At 37.3% G+C, this 22,378-nt stretch overlaps 1 protein-coding gene across 1 annotated transcript in view; it reads right to left on the bottom strand.

Moving 5' to 3' along the window:
* The window catches only part of bicc1a (BicC family RNA binding protein 1a), a 49,380-nt gene that overhangs the window by 19,526 nt on the left and 7,476 nt on the right, over nt 1–22,378 (bottom strand). The window contains exons 2-3 of the mRNA XM_065297385.2: nt 15,325–15,371; nt 1,576–1,645 (exon numbers count right to left, since the gene is read on the bottom strand). Of these exons, the coding sequence (XP_065153457.1) occupies nt 1,576–1,645; nt 15,325–15,371 (117 nt within the window). The remainder of the gene's footprint in view (nt 1–1,575; nt 1,646–15,324; nt 15,372–22,378) is intronic.

Here is a 22,378-nt window from a genome sequence, read left to right as displayed (position 1 = left end):
CTTTGTGACTGGAAAGTAAAGGAAAAGTGCCAAGCGTTCAACATGGTTTAAAAAGTATCAAAGCACGCACAAGGCTAAAGCAAGGAGGCTGAGACGTGAAAACCGTCATGTAACAAAAGATTACTCCTCTAATTAGTACATTTGGTAACCCTTTTCATTGAGGTTGTATTTGTTAACATTTGTAAATGCAAGTTATGTTAATATTAAGTTAATATTAACTAACAATGAGCAATATACTTTTCCACATTTGTTAATCTTTGTTCATGTTAGTTCATACCAATACAGTTGTTGATGTTAGTTCATTGCACATACGAACTAACTAATGTAAACTGCAATTTTTTAATTTAAAAAATGTATTAGTAAATGCTGAAATGAAGATGACCTAAGATTAAAAAATCCTGTATATTAAGTGTTGATTATTGTTAGTTCATGTTGGCTAATGCATAAACTAATGTTAATAAATACAACCTTATTGTAAAAGGTTACCATACATTTCTTGTCACTAACTCCTATATATTTGTTTTTGTGTTATTCTATAAATTTTATGCCTTCACTAATAACAAAAACTAAAATATGAGCAGATGTGTCCAAACATTTAACTTGTAATCACTATTGTGTCTTGGACGGACACATTGTTTTCAACCAAACTGTCTGGCCTCTCTACTCTCTGGTTATGACGGCACAGATTTTGGTCCGTCCAGCAGACAGCCTCATTTAAAAGCGCTTTACTGACTGAAGACAGAGTGAAACAGACTTGTCTCAGATTGATAACATCTGTTACAGGCAGCGGCCGAAAGAGGCGGGACGATGAGAGAAAATGAGAAAAGCAGTTTGAATGTAAAATATAGTTCAGCAGACAAAGTCACAAACACTGATCATACAGTATTTACAACAGGATGAAAGAGGGACTTTCGAGACAAACTGAAAGAAAAAAAATTAAGATAGAAAAGTATGAACGGATTGAGAAATGAGAGTGAGACCGTAGACACAATAACAAAGAAAGAGGACAAAAGCCGACGGATTGCACATTTTTCATGGGAATGAACTGTTTATGCTATTTAAATGAATACGGGAATGTCGGCACATTCAGGAATGTTAGTAACATACAAAAGGATAAACAATGGATAAACAAAAAGCTTTTATGAACACATCTGACTCCTGATCGATCCTTCATCCTTTCTTTGACCCACACCATATTCAGTTCATCTCACATGATCCGTGGCTTTTAAAAGCCAAAATTTAATTGTTCCCAAAGAGACTCACAGACTTCTTTACTTCCCATAAATGTTTTCCTCCAAAATTCAATGCAGAGATAATCATGGAAAGTATCTCCAAGGATAGATCTCATTCAATTTCTATCAATATGTACCCAAGGGACCGTCTACAAATGTCGGAGTCCTCAAAATATGCAGAAAACATCTATTCACCAAAGACAAACTGATCAACAGCCTACCAGCTGGACATAACCACATTCTCGGTTAAAAACAGCTGCTGGTTAACACACTGCAGTTTGTGTCTCGTGACTAAAGCAGGTCACAACTATGGGGTTGTCTATGTGTGAGAATGTGCGCATACCTTTTTTGGACTTGGCTCCGATCTTCAGTTTGGATGGCCAGGCAATTTGAGTGTTGGTCTCATCCATAACCTTAAACATAAACATCAGAATGTTGAGAGGAAACGAGTATTTAACTTGCATGAGAACACATGAAAGATTTAAACAGCTTCTTAAAGGGATAGTTCACCCAAAAATAAAAACATATGTAATAGTTTGTCCTCATGCTGAACACAAAGGAAGATATTTTTAGCAATGTTTGTAACTTAACTTTTAAGCACCATTGACTTCCATTAGTGTTGGGCGATATGCCCCATTTTGAGATCGTCAGCCTGTGAGATCGCCGATACACGATAGTATCGGGGGGGCGGGGTAAGGAGGGATCTCATTCAATCTCATTCAATTTCTATCAATAAGTACCCAAGGGACCGTCTACAAATCGCCGATACACAATAGTATTAGGGGGCAGTAGTTTACTTATTTATTTATGTTCATTTTTAACTCATTTAGGACAAGTCACTTAAATGGTGGCAACACTGTCATGACCGCAACCTTCTTAAAATCCGAGCGTGGTTCATACAATTCCTGTGTGCCAGGCAGCGGAAACAACATGCTTGCTGGTTTTAACCCTCTGCGCGCTAACAATCTCTGTAGTGCAAGGAAATGTCAGAGCTGCACGTATTACAAGCTCATGTGCGAGGAAGAGTCCGAATCATGCGCATTACAGGTTCAGGTGCTAAAAGGAGTCCACGCCGCGCACATTCAGGTCCGAGCAAGTGTCCAAGATGCGCACATTAAGTCCAGGCCCGTACGAGAAGAAATCTGTGTGTGTTACAAGCTCACACGTGCAAAGTGAAGCCCACAAAACCTCTCATGCGAGGAAAAGCAAGCAATGCGCATGTTAATGTGAAACTATGATGATAATAATAATAACCATCGCCAACTAGCGTCATAAAATCCCGCTATTGGCGATGTGTCTGATGATCGTGGGCCGTGGCACAACCAACTTACATAGGAATTTTCTTTCCTACCATGTAGGTAAATGGTGCTCCCATTTCCTACTTGATTACAAATATCTTCTTTTATGTTTAGCAGAACATAGAAATCTATACAGGTTTAAAACACCATGAGGGTGATTAAATGCTGACAAAATGTTCATTTGTAGGTCTAATAATATCCCTTTAGAATAGATTAAAAACACAAACAGTGATCATGGCACATTTAACAAAAACACAAACTCACACTCTGCATGCAAATATGATACAATATTAACAGTAGAAGAAATAGTCAAGCTTTAAAAAGTCATTTTTAAAAGGGTAAAACCATGACCCCCTCTCTCTCTTTCTCTCTCTCACACACACACACACACACACACATCCACACACACAAAGCTGGCTCACGAATCTGTAAAAACAGTTGGCAGCGAACCTTTGACAGGCCTTGTATACTACTAACCAGTAGCATATGTGCAAAAAGAGAAAGAAAGAAACCTTATTTAAAAGTAATGTGTTTTATGTGCATATAGCATCAGCAAATGACAAGGAAGGCTGTGGAAATTTGACATATAGACAATGCACACACATAGGCAATGTTTCATAAAATTCCACCATGCCCACAACCCTTCTCTGAAAGAAACAATTACGCTTAGCTATTTTAAATGGTTGTTTGTAATAAATTTCATGTAAAATCATTTTTAATAGCAAACCAAAACTTGACCACAAATGTATTTGTTTCTATAGAAAACACATTTCTGTAACCATTCTGCGGTGCATCTGTTTTCCTGCACATGAAAACCTCCCGACCAGAGTGCCTTTACTGTACAGCAGTTCTCATGAAAGGTTTTGGCTTCAAACTCAGTTTCTCTTAGAAAAAGTCTCTGACCATGAAACTGCAGCAATTAGGGGAAAAAAGTATTGTGTAGTTTTCCATACAACCTTCAGGAGTTTTAGCTAGTATGTAGATAGGGCAAGCACACCCACAATACATTTACTGCCTACAGGTATTTGATATGCATTACACACAACATTGCCAAGTAAGTATTTGCTTTCGTGCCTTTTGACAACCCAGTCCAATTACTTAAATGTTTTTCCTGTCTTTTAACGTAAGGTAATTCATTTTGCCTGCATTTAAAAACAATATTACTAGTGGCTGATCTCTTTCATGGTCAGTCATACAGTCTCTCTTCCTGTGAAAGTGCATTTGACAGACCTTTTTATTTAAAGAACTGTGTGCATTCAATACATTTAGCTCAATTTGTCTGTTTACTGGGGATCAAAACAAAGATTGAGCTACTGCCAATTGAGCTACAGCACAGGAAGAAGCGGGTGGGTCAAGAATAAGTTGCTCAACATGATTTTGCTAAGTGAGAGATGTGTTGACCCAAGGACACTTCTTTTTTCAATAAAACCAAAATGGACCACAGCCCTTACCATAACTGAACCCTAAAATCAGATGGAAATAATAAAACAAATGGTCTAAAAGCAGCTAATTCTGATTGTAAGCTTAAACTTGAAACAAACTGTAACCTTTTCTTTAATCCGATTTGTTGATTGAAATGTTGTCCCAGGGTCAACATAATGTTGTCCCCTGAGGTCATCAACCACTTAGGAAAATTGTACAGCACTTTGGTCAAACGCTCTGTTATTAAAAATAAATAAAACAAACAGACAAAATGCAGAAGAGCCAGAATAAGTTATAGTGTACTAGACAGACCTACAATCTTTCATCGTAAACTAGCGCATTGTGTACCGTTCCATTAAGCTTGTCTGCAATTGCAGACAATTTTTTTTGTTGTGAACGTTGATCTGCATTTCAAACACCCTGTGTCAAAGAGCTAAATGAGAACTCTGTATTTGTGACTACAAATTTGTGAGTCATTAGAGGTTGCACACCGAACCATACCTACAGTGGAATTACCATAGTTTTTCAATATTTTACTATGTTCTTACCTCAACCCTTTTACTGTTTGTACACAATTGATGATGTAGCAACGTATGCGTGTGCATTTTGGCAACAGAAGTATGGTGAAAATCAACGCGATTAAGCAACACAGACAGAGAAAATTATTTTATTGACTTTATCAAATGGTATCCAGCTACCAGATAGTGGCATGGATAGAAGACTTTAGCAGATGGCCAAATGTACAATGGCCAGATTTATATACGTATATCATATTAGTCTAACCGTAAACACAACAACCAGACATTTTGATGCTAGGAAAAGGTTTTGATAAACTTTGAGTTGCTAACACGAATTGAGCGTTGCCACGGGAAACCTGCAAGTTGAAAAATCTGTGCCTGGTTGCATGAAAGTCCTTAAGCTAAGAAATCCCTTGAATATTAGGTTAAGGGTACCCTTAATAAAAAATGGGTTGCAAGAAAAACCCTTAAGTGAACCATAAGGCTGCCAATAAGTATTTACCCTTAAATGCCCTTAAGTCCCATTTTCCCTTAAAAACTTAAGGGACTATAACAGGTCCCTTAACGTCACACGCAAATAGCTCAGTCTCAGCGGAGTTGCAGAAGCCCCTCCCATGATGCGAATTTCTGCGTAAATGTCTCGAATGACTAGAATTTCAAGCGCGAAAGACGCGAGTAAAACTCAAATGTTCACAAATTTTAAAATGGACTAGTTCAGTTCATAGTTCATATTTCAAAATTTTGAACTAGTTCACAGTTCCAAAAATAAACTAATTTATAGTTCTTTTTTCCATATTATTTTTAAACAATTATTGCCATTATAGCCCATATAGAACCACAGACAGCAATTGTTTTATCAGTTTTAACACTGAAGCTAAATGCGTCAGATTTCCTCTTCATATCCAACTTTAAATCCTTATCCAACCAGGGTTTACATTAGCATTGACTGTCTTTTCATTTTTGTATTTGCTTGCACATACCTTGAAAGGCTAGCCGGGTGCTTCAAGGGGATTGCTTGCAATCGGGGCGAGAAGCGCTGTGCTGCGAGGCGTCGCGTGTAGGACAACTCGCAGGTATTGCACATGCACGTTTAATAGCGTAAACTTAAGAGTCTATTTCAAGATCCAGAATATGCTTTAGCAGCCTATGTTAATTGTTAATGGTTTAGGACAAATATGATGTTATTTAATGTTAAACTATACGAGTGGCGTGGCAGGGATTTCAGCAGAGTCCAGAGTCAGTGTTGTTTTGATGAAGCATGCAGCGTGCAACTGGTGGCGGTGTTGCCAGATTGGGTTTTTTTCCTCTACACATTAAGGCCTATTTACAGTGTGTCTTAGCCGGATTTTACCCTGGAAGACTCTATAGAAATCTGGCAACCCTATTGAAAGACGTTAAACTGAGAGAGCGTGGCGTACACAAGTACCAGAATGAACGAGTTTATAAGAAGTTTATCAGGCAGTAATACAGTACGTTCAGTTCACGTTCGCCCAAAATATGAACGAGTTCAGGAACTATCGTTCAATGAACTCATTCAGGCACAACACTGTCTACCACGGTTGGTGTGAATGCACCATAATGCTACATACAAACCAAACGCGGGTCATCGCGTTACTCGCTCTAGATTACTTGCAGGATTTAGCTTGGTGACATGCAAATTTTCCACTCGAGTTGAATAGTTTCAATTATGACGAAGACGCGTTTGAGGCAAATAGCGTGTGTTTTTTCGGCAAACGCGCTGCCCATTTCGCGTCATTCGAATCACCCCGCGTGTGGACGCGTCTGATTGCGTCTTTGTATTGACTTTGAATGTAATCTACTCGTGCAAATCGTTAAACTCGCATCTGGTGTAAACCCACAGGTAGAATTGATTCTGAATCGAATCATGGGGGTCCAAAGTGTACCACTCATAGAATATTTTCCAGAATGTGTTTGCTTCCACATAAAAAGTACTCTGGCAATTTGTTTGGGATCACCGTGTTACGTGAAAGAGATAACAAATAACAAGATTAAGAATCATGCTCAAATGCAAAATAGTAATAGATGGAATGCTCCTTATATTGAAACAGCAACCTTGTAGTTACCACTGTGCCACACCACACAACCTTGGGAATTCAGTGAAGGTTAGATATCATAATGTCAACAGTTGAAATGACATGATGCAGTCTTGTACCTCACTTTCTATATTTCACATTAAGTGTTTAGACCGTACGCTCCATGCGCCTGCACCGGGAACATTCTGTCCCATGAGTTCTTCAAGAATTTTACGGCACACCCCTTATAGTTTTCATTAATCTTGAGAGATGGGGTTCAACAGCAGGCTTTGGTTTTTATTTGAGTCTGACACCATAAAGGACCGGAGAACATGTTTTTTGTAATATACAACGTGAAACGTTTATTCATCTCTGTGGATTTTCTTAAATCTGTAAATCTCGTACACAGCTGCAACACATCCGGTGATTTAAAGGTGTGAAATTACGTAAAACAGCAAAGTTCAGAGCAAAACCATAAAGAAACGGAGGACTACGCACACTTTTGGAATTCTGAAATACCCCCTTTCCTTCAGCGCTGGATAACATCCAAAAACAATGGATAACATTGGATGCTGGATAACATCCAATTACTCCACCTAAAACGCACTTTAGGAATTGTAAAATATCTGACTATAAGCCACAATAACTTGTAATAAAAGCTACCTAGAGTATATAAGTAATATATAGTATATACTTTATAAAAAAGAGAAGATTATTCAAGTCAAAAAATTACCATATGATCAAAGTTGTCTGATCCCCTTTCCCATACACTGTTAAAAATGATTTCAACATATATTTTATGTTACTTTAACTTAACAAATTAAGTTAAACAATTTTAACCATTTTTTTTAATTAAATGTCCACTTATCACGTCAAAACTTAAAAAAGTAGGCTATATTTAAGTTGTTCATACTTCAAGCTGCATTATTTATTTTTACAGTGTACAAGTGTTAATTCCGGACCTCGAGAAACAAAACATTTTTTGTCTGCAGCTGTGGAAAAACTTGTGTAGTATTTGCAATTGGGACATCCCTTCCAGTTAAGTTCAGATATAGTGTTTCCGTTCAACAATGAAACATGTCAAGCTGGAAAGCTCTATACTTGTGACCTTGAACCAGAAGGAGACCCAATTAAAACTGCTTAGAGAAAACCGGACACTTTAGACATGGATAAAAAAGGCGAACAGTGCCGAAAGTTTGTACAAGCATAGATCCAGTTCCAGTTCCAATTTCCATTTTGTGTGTTTGCATTTTACTGCCATGCTGCTGCGTCTTCTGTAATGCTTCATTATTGACCTACTCTCGCTTTCTTTCTTGACTGCTTTCTTTGGCTCTGATCTGGAGATGATGGAGGTTTCTGACAGACCACACAGCAGTTTAAGGGTTTGCGGTTTATTTTTGTGACGGACCAGCACATACCTCTCAAATGGGTCTGACGATTTCAGTAAATTGGGTTAAATATACATTTAAATTCTCCTTTTCCATTCCACCACACCCACTACTATAGCTCTGTCGATGAAACATATACAGCCTCAGAGAAAGAGTTTCAGACGGCAGTGACTTTGAAGCACCATGGACGAGTCACATGAACTCTAATGTTCATTAAGTCATTAAAAAGCACGGTGATGGAGAACAGGGTGTTTATGTTTTATAAATGATGTGTATGAGAGTGCGTGTGCAAGAGTGATCCGTTTCCCGTTTCTCTGTTGATTCAGCTGAGGAGGGATACAGCGAGGAGAAAAGGGGTGTAAAGAGGAAAGAAAGGAATTAGGGAGGAGAGAAGGAGTGGAAATGCATTAACTTTCTCTAGAGGCCCAAGCGCACAGGTACGTATGATAACATAACACCATTACAGACCCCACAGTATATTTACAGATCTATAGGATGAGCAGATAGTGGATCGTAAATTAGCACGATTAACAAATAGAGTACTAGGCTAGCTGTGCACTTGCCCTGAACCTTGTATTAATAAATAACCAAAGTGTTGAAATAAGGGTTAATATAGCAATTTATGTTTCGCATTATATTATAAATTGAGAGGTGAAAATGTCAAGAGTGAAAATGTTTCCACATTTTTCTCATAATCGAAATAATAAATAATTCAAAAAGTATGGCTGTCGTTTTACGTCAGAGATACAGTACTGAGATACACATGCTCAGCTTTTGGGTGTGTACAAAGACATTGGCATTGCCCCTCAGCTCAATGTTGCACAATGACTGAATAAATGCTTTTATGGCATTAAAAAAATTAAGCATTTAAAGGGACACTTCTCCCATTTGCATTAAGCTTTGTATAGTTAGAACCCCAGTCATGTTTTTGAATGGTCGTGCATCATTTCCTCAGTTGCCGCTGAGACAGGAGAAATACAGATTTCAGTGTTGCACTTCCTTCTTTCAATGATGTAAAAATCATCATTTTGCATCATTGAAAGAAGGAAGTCCAATATTTGTTGAGGGGGTGAGACTACAAACACCCCTTTTCTCGGTCAAATAGGCACCAAATTCTAAATGTATGTTACATTTCGACTACAAATATGACACACTTTCAATAAAGATTAATGTTTCTACGGGTAAAATGCTCCTTTAAAGGGGTCATGACATTAGGAATGAAATTTGCCTTGAACTCTTGACGTATAGCAGGCCTTGGTATCATTAAAACATCCTGCAAGTTTCATAGCTTAAAACGGTCTCTTTTTCAATTACGAAAGCATTTATGTAATTATTTTCTGGAAAAAAATGGAAAAATAAATAATGAAAAATGGCTGGATTACTGATGTTCATTGATAAATTCATTTTCCATATGATCTGCCTGCTCCAGGGACCTAATGTAAAAACGAGGTGCATGCACAAAATGAGCGTCTTCGATTAATTGTCGACAATATTTAAATCAATAAAACTTAACGATGGGCGAAAAAGCAAGGTAATGCACGTGTGTGTGGTGCCTGTGCAAAACACATACAGCAGGAGAAAAAAATGAAGCGAGCGCAAAGAAGTTAAACTAGCCATGATCTAGGGATGTCACGAGTACCGATACTTCGGTACCAAGTCGATACCAACATTTTTTTTAAACATGACGGTACCGGCTTTCTCTGGAGGCTGCAATACTCTTCCGGGACTGATGGGGGCAGCATATACGCGCGTGTGTATTTGACGCTCCACAAGAGTTAAAGAAGAGGAAGAACGCCTCAGACGAGCACACGGGAATCTCTCTAAAGTAGTTTGTCGCTATCAAACATAGAATATGGCAAAGCTCTTGAAAGACAGACACCCCGATCTCTTTAAAGAATTCAAGGTAAGTTTTAATTCACATTAACATTATATACAAACTGTAAAACTTTAATTTTATACTGAAACCCAGACCCTATATTATGTTTGTTTGAGGCAGCTGTCATTAATGCCGTGTAACCAGCTAACTTTATGCTAGATGTTAATGTTTTGTGTAAGTCAGTTATTTGTTAATGACGATGCATTTGCAACATTATAACTATCTATAAACGGGCGACCATGCATCGCCATTTAGTCATCCTTTCAGCAAAATGTAGCCTAATGTTACTGGATGAAGTATTAAAATGTTAAGGGTTTTTAAAGCGTAACTAAACCCCTGGTCAGAGCCTGACTCCACCCACTGGCAATATTTGAAAAATGCAAGAAAAGTGGGCAGATACCAAGGAGATAGAGGGGACGAACTAAGTGTGTTGTGAGTAGAGCCCGACCGATTTATCGTTTTGCCGATTTTATCGGCCGATATGAGCCTGTCGCAGATATATCTGTATCGGTGTATAAGCCGCAGATATGAAGCCGATATGAACGTTCCTTACAGAAGACATTAAATGCTTTTGAAAGATGTAAGTACTTGTTTGTCCAGCAGAGTGCGCCCTACTGGTTGCTAATGGTGACCCAGGTCACTCACTGTAGTGACACCAGCCAACCCCCCTTCACTTCAGTCAGTCCCTCAGTTCAGGTGGTGGCAGTCACGCTGTTTCTTCACAACATTTTACACCTGGTATTAAGACGCGCTTTGGTCGATTGGATTATAAGTGGGCGAGAAAGACACATTCCGGTTTACATTTGGTGTTTTTAATCCGTCTCTTTTGTCCACTTGCGAGTTGTTTAAAACGCAAGAGGAAGAAATGACGCGATGCGGAGAAAGGACACGCTTAAACTGACGCGCAGTCTGTGGGAGTACAGATGCTTGTATGCTCATTTCAAAGCAATTGATTAAATAAGCTTGCGCAACTTTACACCCTCGCTAAATTAAAGAGGCGGAGAGCAGACGCTTTAGTTTTATAAAAGTTTAAAGTACCGGCAGAACACTGTGGGTTCGCGTCATAAAAACGTTGTGCAGTACATTAAACATAAGCCTACATCAGTATGTTGTCAGTAAAGCATTGTCGTCTTAACAGTAAGTTTCTAATTAATTTGTGAAGTACATAACTTACTGTAAAGCAAATAAACAATGACTTTATAAGTTTCCATTTTCAAAATAAGCCCAATATAACATTATTCTTGTCAAAACTGACAATCATTTAAGTTATATGTATTTTGTTTTGTTTGTGTTTTAAAGTTATTTATAATTAGTCAAGTTTACTGTTTTATGCACTTATATCAGAATCATTTTGGATAATAAAGTTTTTGGTTAACTTGTAAAACACACCTGCCTATATTACATATCTTTGTCACGTCATTTTAAGTGTTTGATCACCACATTTGTGAGTGATCATTGCAAAAAAAGTATTTATATATAGTATATTCTGTTAATGTATATAGGGTATTATATGTACAGTAGCCTGCTGTAGTATAATATACTGTAGTATATGTGTACTGTACTATAATATACACATAAAGAATATCGGCCGATATATCGTTATCGGTGTTTTTTTACTCCCTAATATCTGTATCGGCATCGGACCCATAAAATGCATATCGGTCGGGCTCTAGTTGTGAGATCGTAACAAGGGCGTGGTGATCTTGAAACCTGCTTATGTCAGGAGTCATTTTTTGGACCCACCATCCAATAGAAAAATTCAACTGCAGTAGCCACCGTTCAACCTGAAGAGGGCAGCACTCAGACGTTTTTACACCATATATTATAGTATTGAAACACTTTACATCCAAATGTCAAAAAACTTACTAAAATCAATAAACAGCACTAATAAAGCCCCTTTCTTACAGATCATTAACTAAAAAAAGTTGGTTTAGGGTTTAGTTACTCTTTAATAACTATTTTCATCCTGCAACAATGTGAGTGATATTAAACTAATGCTTGCATTCAGAGTATGTGTGTGTTTGCGCGTACGTTTGTTTATAAGTGGACCTAAGCACCTGTAGCTTTAGCTGATTTATTAGTCATTGTCAGACAGTATGTTTAATAAATAAAATATCTTTCTTATTCTCTCTCTTTTTGACAGTATCAGCCAGAGAAGGATGTACACCAAGAGAGTCAGGAGAAAAGTCAACAAACATTAACACAGACAACCTAAACAGAAGCTCTTAAAAGTTTTCTATAATGTTGAAATGTTTTAATAAAAAAAATGTTTAAGTATAATTGTTCTTTTTTACACAATGTGGTACCGACTTAGGTATCGAGTATCGTGTACTTTTTTTGTGGTATTGGTACCGACTACTAGATTTTTGGTACCGTGACATCCCTACCATGATCACAACAATGCTCGATGCCAAAGACACATGGGCTTTTTAACTTCATGCGAGATGAGGCTGGCTGCGAATGCAACGAAATGGAAGGGTCCGATACAGAAAATGCAAATATGGTTAGCCTACTGAAAGCAAAGACCTACTCTAGGGAAGCCTGCAAAACTAGAATTTAGGGGTGTAACGATTAACCATGCAAATGCGCGTTTTCTCAATGAATGAATTTGAATGAATTACGGTGAAATCCCGACACATCCGAATGCCAGGGGGCGCTCTCATGCCGATTTTTAATGAACAAATTAAAATATAATCTTAAATTCTGGCAAGAAACTGTAAAATGTAAACTGTAACACTGTCATAACACTATGAACTAGGGGTGGGCAATACATCCCCAAAATTATATTATGATATTTTAAGAATATTTGCAGTAATTGTATTTATGACAATATAAAAAATATGGAAAAGGGCATTTTCCATCCAATGAGCTGTCATTGATGACAGACTACCTAATTCGAAGTGTAAATCCATTGTCAAAAGGTGGCAGCAGCAGTATTAAAGTGCAATAGTAGTGACACGATCACACAGCATGAGTCAAATGTTAACAAAGTACAAACTAGAGAGGAAATGGTATGAAAATTTTATATCACTATGACACTACCACAGATTTTCCATACACTCCCAACAGATCCCAGTAACTCAAGTCATTAGCTAACAATTAAAAATTATCGCTTTTGTGCGCATAAAGTCAAATAAACAACATTAACATTAAACATGGCACATTTGCTTTCTATATGCTTTCTTCAGCGGTAAAACTTTGGTGTGCTTGTGACAGATTGTTTGCGTGTCTGCAACATGATTAAAAACACAATATGCTTAAAAAGTCCACCTGAGAAGCTTTATTTGCACTAAAACTGCAATAGTAGCAGGCTAGCAGAAGCATGCAGGCTGTCAATCATAGAAGTGGGCGGGACACAGAGGCAGGCCGAATGCTTTTAAAGGGGAAGCACACAAACCAGAGTGTTTCAATCAGAGGATAAAACAATCATGAATTACTTAAATTGCTATGTTTTTAAGCAAAAACCAAACTAATATTGTAAGTACACCTCAGGGAAAATAATACAATAATTTTTAAATACATTTTCCAAATCACGTCACGTCCACTTTAAATATTCACATGAATTAACAGCCCCAACATATGACTAATTCTTATAAAATCAAACACAGATGAAGAAGGCAAAACACAGGAAAAGTCATCAAATATAGTCAGAGGGTAATAAGACACCGAAAGTAATTACAGTGATGTCATATAGGAAACCAGTTAGACAGTCACTTTCAATATAGGGAATGCTTTGTGTTTTACCTTGATATACTACAGTAGATAAAAACACAAATTTATTTCTCCCTTGGTCAAGTAAACTGCAGTATATAGCAACTGACAAAATTATTGTTGTAGCTATATTGCATCAGTACGATTTATTGTTCATACGTGAAGGCAGAAATAAAGTATCTGGTATGAAAAACACTTCTAATTCAACCAACCACAAGAACCAGAACTTCTGCCTCTTTTAAACAATCCAGGAATATTTAATCTCCGTCCATGTTATTTGATGCCTAAAATACTGTAAAATACACTTCATCAGATCAGATTCCATTCAGGATAATATACATTTGGTTGACAGAACTGCCCACTGACTGACATTTTGCTAAAACCATAAATAAAACACAACTAAACATCATCTCTAAAGGCTTTCTGGATCAACCATGGAAAGAGCACAAAAGTGCACGTGAGGACAGAAACCAGTAACCAAAACTGCAACCGGAGTAAAGCTGGACACAGACTGTAAGCAAACCACATTCATCTGAGCCAAACCAAGAATATTCCGATGATTTCATTCCTTGTTATATTTGTGTATTAGAAACTTATTAAAGGATAATAGTTTCGGAAATGAGTACAATTATTCCTGTAATGACACAAACTCTATAAACCTTTTGGAATGGATCCTTCATCAATCTTTGATCAGATTTACTGTGCCTTTAAACATCTAATCTCAATAATAAACACACAATAAAACACAAGTGTGCTATTTCAATTAAGATAATAGTTGTGTTCAGATTTATAAAACAAATTCCAACTTCTACATATCCTGCTTTAGAACAAATGCTGGATTTGTAAATAAGTTGAGTATATTTACATTTGTGCATTTGGCAGATGTTTTGTCCAAAGTGACGTATGTTCCAAAGTATGTTTTATCATTATGCGTGTTAATTAAAGGGATAGTTCGGCCAAAAATTATATTAAACCCATGATTTACTCACCCCCAAGCTGTCCGAGTTGCATATGTCCATCGTTTTTCAGACAAACACATTTTCGGATATTTTAGAAAATGTTTTAGATCTTTCAGTTGATTAAATGTAATGTTACGGGGTCCACCCATAGTCCACGACCCTCAAGTCTTAAAAATGTGCGCCCATCCTTCACAAAATAAATCCAAACAGCTCCAGGATGATAAACAAAGGTCTTCTGAGGGTAATCCGCGTGGTGTTGTTGTAGAAATATCCATATTTAAAACTTTATTAACGAAAATAAATACCTTCCGGTAGCGCCGCCATCTTAGTCACGTCCGCATTCAGGATCAGAGCTTACGCAGCCTAAGGAGGCTACTCTGCTGCTGCTCAGTGCCCCCGCCCTCCGAATTTGTCATACGTCACTAAGAAAAGTGCGTACACTACGCTAATACTCTCTCCTGAATACAGAGGAGTCTAAGATGGTGACGCTACCAGAAGGTATTTATTTTCGTTAATAAAGTTTTAAATATGGATATTTCTACAACAACACCACGCGGATTACCCTCAGAAGACCTTTGTTTATCATCCTGGAGCCGCTTGGATTTAATTTGTGAAGGATGGACGCACTTTTTTTGGACTTGAAGGTCCTGGACTATGGGTGGACCCCGTAATATTACATTTAATCAACTGAAAGATCTAAAACATTTTCTAAAATATCCGAAAATGTGTTTGTCTGAAAAATGATGGACATATGCAACTTGGACAGCTTGGGGGTGAGTAAATCATGGGTTTAATATCATTTTTGGCCGAACTATCCCTTTAAACGGTGTAATTCCCAGTGTTTTGATCTGCTATCCCAATGAAAGTCTCACATATTAAAGTCTCACCTTTTTAAAAAAATCCTCTCCTCCATTTATCCTCCCCTCACTGGCTGCTGCAAAAGAAAGAGAAAAAAATATTTACATCCCAATTGGATGGACACATACATTTTTGCACATCGTTTTAATCATGTACATTTAAGTTAACTAGAACATTCACTTGGAAACACACACATATATGAACACAGACACATAGACAAAATCAAACAAAATCTTCAAAAAATTAAGAGCTCAGATGCAAAACCCTCTAAGTGAATCTGACATGTTTTCACGTAAATGAACATTTTACATCACTTCAGTTATTTAATTAGGATTTAACAAATCAACTTTAACAAAGTCTTTTGCTGAAAAATCCTGCAAAAATCTCAATTTTTAAAAGTCTCCAGTCACTCTTCAATGTCCTTTCTGAAGAGAAGAAAAAGTCTAAAAAATTTGGTCAATATCCTAGGGCCGGATTATCTGTAGAAGGGTTCTTTCAATAGAACCTAATTAATAAAACATTATAGATGAGAATAAAAGTCTTAGACATCATGTGCTCTGGACAGGAAAACTGGATAGAAGATGAGAAACATGTAAAGGATACAAGTATGTATAGCCATATGACATTTATCTCATTACAATATGCTAACTGGAAAACACTACACTGTAAAAAGATTCCGTAGAAATGACAGTATTACTGGCAGCTGGTTGCCAAATTTATGTTGATTACCTGCAACAGTTTGTTCAAAGTTAAATGAAAATTAAACATTAGCAAGTCTTTATCTTTACAGAATAAAACTAAAATAACAGCCTCAAGCAAAGCATTCTGGGAAACAAAATTTAAAGGAAAAAAACAAAAAAGGTTGCATGAGGCTGTTATTTTATATTTTTATTCTGAAAGACAAAGACTTGTTAATGTTTAATTTTCATTTAACTTTGAACAAACTGTTGTCAGTAAATAACATCAATTTAAATTTACAGTAAGTTACTGGCATCCAGCTGCCAGTAATACTGTAATTTCTACGGAATCTTTTTACAGTGTAGATATGACTTTTTGTATATATAATTTAATAAAATCATGCATGTTACCTGCAACATATCAACTACAACTACAGTGATTGTATACTAACTGTAGCTGCTGAACTAAAATTAGCAAAGGGAATCTAATTAATTCATTTCAAAGACATCTATATTTTGCTGATATGTTGTAGGCTACATTTTATTGTAAATTAGGTCTTTTGGGGTACTTATGGCTATAAGTCAAGGGGGTTGTATGATTCTTTGGTTCAGAACTTCCTGTTCTTAAAGTTTAAAGTGCACCTATTTCATTGCTAAAAATTGGTACAATACAATGTGTTTGCGTAGTTTATGGTTAAAAAAGCATTATTTTCCACATACAGTACATTTTTGTAGTTCCAGATATACTGCTTTCATCAAACGCATTCATTTGTAGAAAAAAACATTGATTTGAAAAGCGCCGTGTCCCTGATTGGCCAGCTAATCTGTACATTGTGATTGACCTAAATACCTCTGACGTCAGCCAGAAATGTGACACTCCTTACCATGTTTGAAAGATTCCCGCACAATGCAATGCTAACAGAAGTTAACTTTCAGGCTGTGAGCACCTTGACGCATGCATGCTTTTATTTTATTCAATTTTATATCACGATTGTTTTAGGGCAAATCGTGATTTCACAATTTTTATCACAGTTCTTTTTCATGTTGGTTTTTTTAAAGACTATGTTGCCATTACTAAGCCTTAATACAGCCATACTAATGCCCCCATTTAAAGGAACACGCCCACATTTGGGGAATTTAGCTTATTCACGTCCATGCATACCTTTCTCATCTCCGTGCGTGCTGTAACTCTGTCTGACGCAGCGCCCGCTAGCTTAGCTTAGCACAAAGACTGGAAGTGAATGGCTTCAGCTATCATACTTCTCCCATTTAGTGACAAAATAACGTGAACATTTTCCTATTTATGTGTTGTGATTTGTACAGTCACACCGTGTACAAATAACAAGGTCATGTGAGACACAGCCATCTTTTAACAGTATACATACTGGGAACTATATTCTCAGAAGGCGAAGCACTGCTACTTGGGTGGAGTGATTTGCTTGCAGCACCCGAGAAGCCCCCTGGTCAGGAGCAGAGAGTTCGGACAGAGTCGTGCAAATCACTCCCCCCAAGTAGCAGTGCTTCGCCTTCTGAGAATTTTTGCTTGCATTATTTTGTCACTAATTGGGAGCAGTATGCTAGCTGGAGCCATTCACTTCCAGTCTTTGTGCTAAGCTAAGCTAGCGGGGGCTGAGTCAGACAGAGTTACAGACCGCACAGAGATGAGAAAGGACTTATCTAACTCTGGGGGATACGGTGAATAAGCTAAATTCCCAAAATGTGGGCATGTTCCTTTAAAAATACAGTCCTACAAGGTCACAAAATATGTGCGAACAGTGCACGAACAGGACGCGTACAACAGCGCATGCGGGATAAAATATTGAGAGAATTACACAAAGGAAATAGACAGCATTTTCGCAGTCTGATTAAAATAAATGTCTTGTTTTTACTCTATAATAAAAGACATACACACAAATAGCTTGATAAGTTGAATGTCACTGACTAAGATATAGATGATAAATCAAGACCTCATAAATCTACATAAAAACACTTCAGCTTACAATCCCACCCTTCAGCCTGGTGCTTGCTGCATATGATGTGTGCATGTAAAGCATGTGTTAAGGCTTATTTCTGACACTAGATTAACTCCATTTAAATTGTAACTACAGGGACCTTTCAATTTTCACTTGTATCAGATTTTACAATCTTAAATTACTCAAAAATGTACCAAAGTCATTAAACTTGGATTTAATAGAACTTTAATATAGTCTCTATCTCTAATCACAGCACATGTGTGGTGAACACATTTGGTTCACGGGAAAATCCAGGGAATATGCTTGCTTTGGTGGGACGTTGGGTCTCCAGATGTTCGGTCAAGAATGTCCTACCGTACAAAATAAAACATCTAATGCCAACTTATCTAATGTCTTCAAGCTCTCTTCTGCCCTTGCAGCATTGTAGTATGGATTTAATTGAGGTCAGAACAACAAACCTCAAATAAAACGAAATAAAAAGTTTGGAAAGACGACAGTTTTCTAATCGAAGCCTCCAAATGACCCCTAAAGCCACAAACAAAAGCATGCCCGCCCATCTCTTCATAACTTTCAGTGCAATTTCACATCACCAAAATTCTTCATTTTGAAAAACATCATCCAGCCCTCATGCACAGGCAGCTCAACGGAGCAAGGCAGAGATTGATACGGTGACGTTGAAACGTCAAAGATTCTTTTGGGAAAAAGTGAAAACGCATTATCACAGTTTCTCAACAGTACGATTTGGCATGTGCGAGGAGAGAAAGAGGTGAAACAAACAGCGATAGACACAGAATCAGACATGGTATCAAGTTCCAAATTCTATGCATTTGGCATATGATTTTATCCAAAGTGGCATTCAAAGTTTGCATTTTAATCAGTAAGCACACAGACCTGGTGGTACCCATATATACATTTAGTGTACATTTAACACTGGTGATTTTGCTGTGCATGCTCCCTGGGAATCAAACTCACAATATTTGAGCTGCTTAACACATTTAAAAAAGCCATCTAATAATTGTATGTAATTTTAGGTGCAAACACTGATAACATTAGTTTTGTTAAACACTAGAATACTAACATGAACTTCAGGAAAGTCTGACCCAAAGTCTGGTTCTCGGGTGAAGTGAGGACAGAGGAAAGCTGAGTTCAATCTAGAAAGTTGTGAAATCAGAGAAAGCCCACTTCACCTCTCTCCTATCGGATGTTGTAATTTGAAACAGTTTTTAAAGATATTTGGACAATTTCGTATCCGTGCAGCAGGAATACAAGTCCAGCCAGCCATTCATCTATAATAAGAACAACATGTGAGAGATTAACACCTTTGACCTGGATGTACTCCTTCTGCTGACAGATGAACACAACCAGCAGATGAAGTATTAGTTCACCACAAAATGAAAATTCTCTCATGAATGATATGCCGTCCCATCGTACACGATGTCCTACACTGATAATCTCTATTGAATGCTTATTGGCCGCTAACGGAAGCTTGTTATTAGTTTATAAAGTTTTAAATATGGATATTTTTCCTACAAAATCATGTCTATTACCATTAGAAGAAAGGCATTTATTAAAGGATTACTCCACTTTCATAAGAAAAATTCCTGACAAACCCGATGATTGCGATGAACATTAACAACTATAGCCGTGTCTCGTGTCCTCCGAAGGATCCTGAAATTAAACTAAACATCCTTCGTATGACATATGGAGGGAAAAAACAGGAAGTATCACGTTGCTATGCCAACATTTTTGCGTATACGCATGTGTGCATATTTATATATAGATAGAAATCAGTCATGTGACCTTTTACGTCTTGCCGCCATCTTGAGGACCTACTGAGTACCACCAAACCACTGACAAGCATTGGCTAGTTTGCTACGATTTACAGATTTCTTATCTTTTACTGTTTATGATTCTTACGGATACAGTAAAGGGCTACAAAAGACAAAATGTCGCATCTCGACTGTCATGAAAAAAAAACGCTACTTTAAAAAATATATCTTAGTTAGGGTGTGATGCCTACTCGATCCCTGATGCGTTCTTCCAGCCGTTGTCTGCTGCTACCGAACTACCACTATTTTACAACATAAGAAGGCGCGACACAACATGAAACTTTGCTCGAAGTATCACCTGGATCTCTACACATGAACGCGACCATTGAGAACATTGTTTGTGTACACGGAGTTTACTAAAAATAAAGGTTTTGTACAACTGACTTTGGCTGTTATGGTGTCCGCTCGTCATCTCTGCCAGGTGTAAATAATCGATTTCCGAATGCGAATGAATTAATCTTATATGAGGCTCCTTTTTCAACTAGAAGGTCAATATTGTTTTTCACTTGCGACAAAACAACGAATTATCTGTGCATTTGTATGGAACTATGCTTTAGGAGTTATCAATCTTTACTCTCTTCCCTCCTTACGTCGCAATTGGAGATCGATACATCTTGACTGGGAAGAAGGCGGCGAGCGGACGCCAAATCATCCAAAGTCAGTTGTTCAAAACCTTCTTTTTAGTTAACTCTGTGTTCACAAACAATCAATGCTCGAGTACACGTGTAGAGACACAGGCGATACTTCGAGAAAAATATCATGTTGTGTTGACTGAGCCTTCTTAGTGTTGTAAAAATAGCGATTTTGATGCTCACAGCATATTGAAGGCATAGCTTCTAGTTCTTTTGCGACCACTTCAGGTCCTCAAAATGGCGGAAGACAAGTGAGTGACGTCAGCTGATATTCATGTATACATAATTATTATACACAGTTCACACACATATATGATGTAAACAAAAACTTTTTTCTGCTATAGATTAATCACGATTAATCGCTATGCATCCCTATTTCCTCCTATGAAGAATATAAAGGGAACATAAAAATAAAGCAGCCACTCTTTAGAGTCATCTAAGTTAATTTAGAAATTACTCCGAAATCATACAGCTTTACTCTCTCTCATACTCACCACAAGAGACAAATAAACAATCTCCATACTCAGACACACACAGACAACTTAGAAAGACAAATATGAAAATAGCAATCCTCAAACCAGACAGAATGTTAAATGCAGTGTGTGTATTTGTGTGCGTGTGTGGGTCAGAACACCACTTAGCTTTTGAGTTTCTGCTCTAATGAAACCCAGCTTCAAATCACACACATACAGACGCACACACACTTTGATTATAGCATAGCTCCCGTATACTACACATGTGTGTTAGGAATGTGTTGAGTAAGCAAGTGTAAGAATATAACCGTGTAATTGTATCAGTGTGTTTTTCTGGATTCTGGAGTTTAAGGGAAGTTCCAGGATTATCTTGTAGCGTGGGTGAGAAATCAGGGAAACTGATCCACAATCAGCCTCTGGATTCAAATGTGAACAAGAAATGCGTGTTCAGAATAATGCCAGATTACTTGTTAATATGAATCTTACATATCAGTCTCAATTCCAGTAATGAGCTCTGCTGTGATGTCCCAACATGTGATGAAGTGGAATCTGATTGCTTACATAAAACTCACACGGCAGGAAATATAAATCATGCTACTCATAAGCATGACTCTGTCAGTGCCCAGACTTACGAGAAAAAAATCAAAACTTTATTTTTTTTCTTATGATGTGTGTTATAACTTGAGTTGGATTTTTGTAAAGTAATAGTACAAACTTTTATAAAAAGGGCCCTACAAAGTGGTTAACACAAACAGTCTAAACTAACAAAAACTAGGGCCGTAGAGCCCAACAATGACATCTGGTCATGGGAAACACAACATGTAACATGACATATAACGCTCAAGTCTAATGTCCTCCAGAAACAATGGGCCTCATTTATGAAATGAGAATAATTTCCATGCAAGACTTGGCATTTAATAATATGAACATAAGCAATAGCTATGATCAAATCTCACGTCAAGTTTTACATTGTGTATGAGTTAGCGTAAAAGTTGTATTCTTTCACTTGATATAGGGGTGCGTGGGGCAAAAACTAACGCGGGGTTAGTTGTAACACAGACTGTTTACATTGTTGCACAAGGTTGGGCGTTTTGTTTTGGTATTTTTTCATGCTGCCAAAAGACGATCTCCCTCAAATTATTGGAAATGAATAATGTTTTACAGAGAGTTATTGATGAACGAGTGTTTTGGTGGCATGTAAGTAAATTTTTTCATCATGTGTTTTTTCAGTTTCTAAGTTGGGTGTGTAAGATACCAAATCCAATGCTATGTCATATAAATCAGTGTCTTGTTGACTAATACATAGTTTTGAAATGTCTGCAGCTCTTAGCAACTTTTTTGGTGGGCTTAAAAATATTTTGACCCAGCGGGGTTAATTGTAACGCTGTGTTTCAACTAACCCTTCAGCACTTGCGATATGGAAACCGCTAACGTTACCGTAATTCTTGCAGTTGTTTTAAATAGGCTACACACGAATGACTGCTGGCTGCCAACAAAAT

Source organism: Paramisgurnus dabryanus, chromosome 17 (assembly GCF_030506205.2).
Source record: "Paramisgurnus dabryanus chromosome 17, PD_genome_1.1, whole genome shotgun sequence".
NCBI classification, from domain to species: Eukaryota; Metazoa; Chordata; class Actinopteri; order Cypriniformes; family Cobitidae; genus Paramisgurnus; species Paramisgurnus dabryanus.
This window is presented reverse-complemented; position numbering and strand designations above follow the sequence as displayed.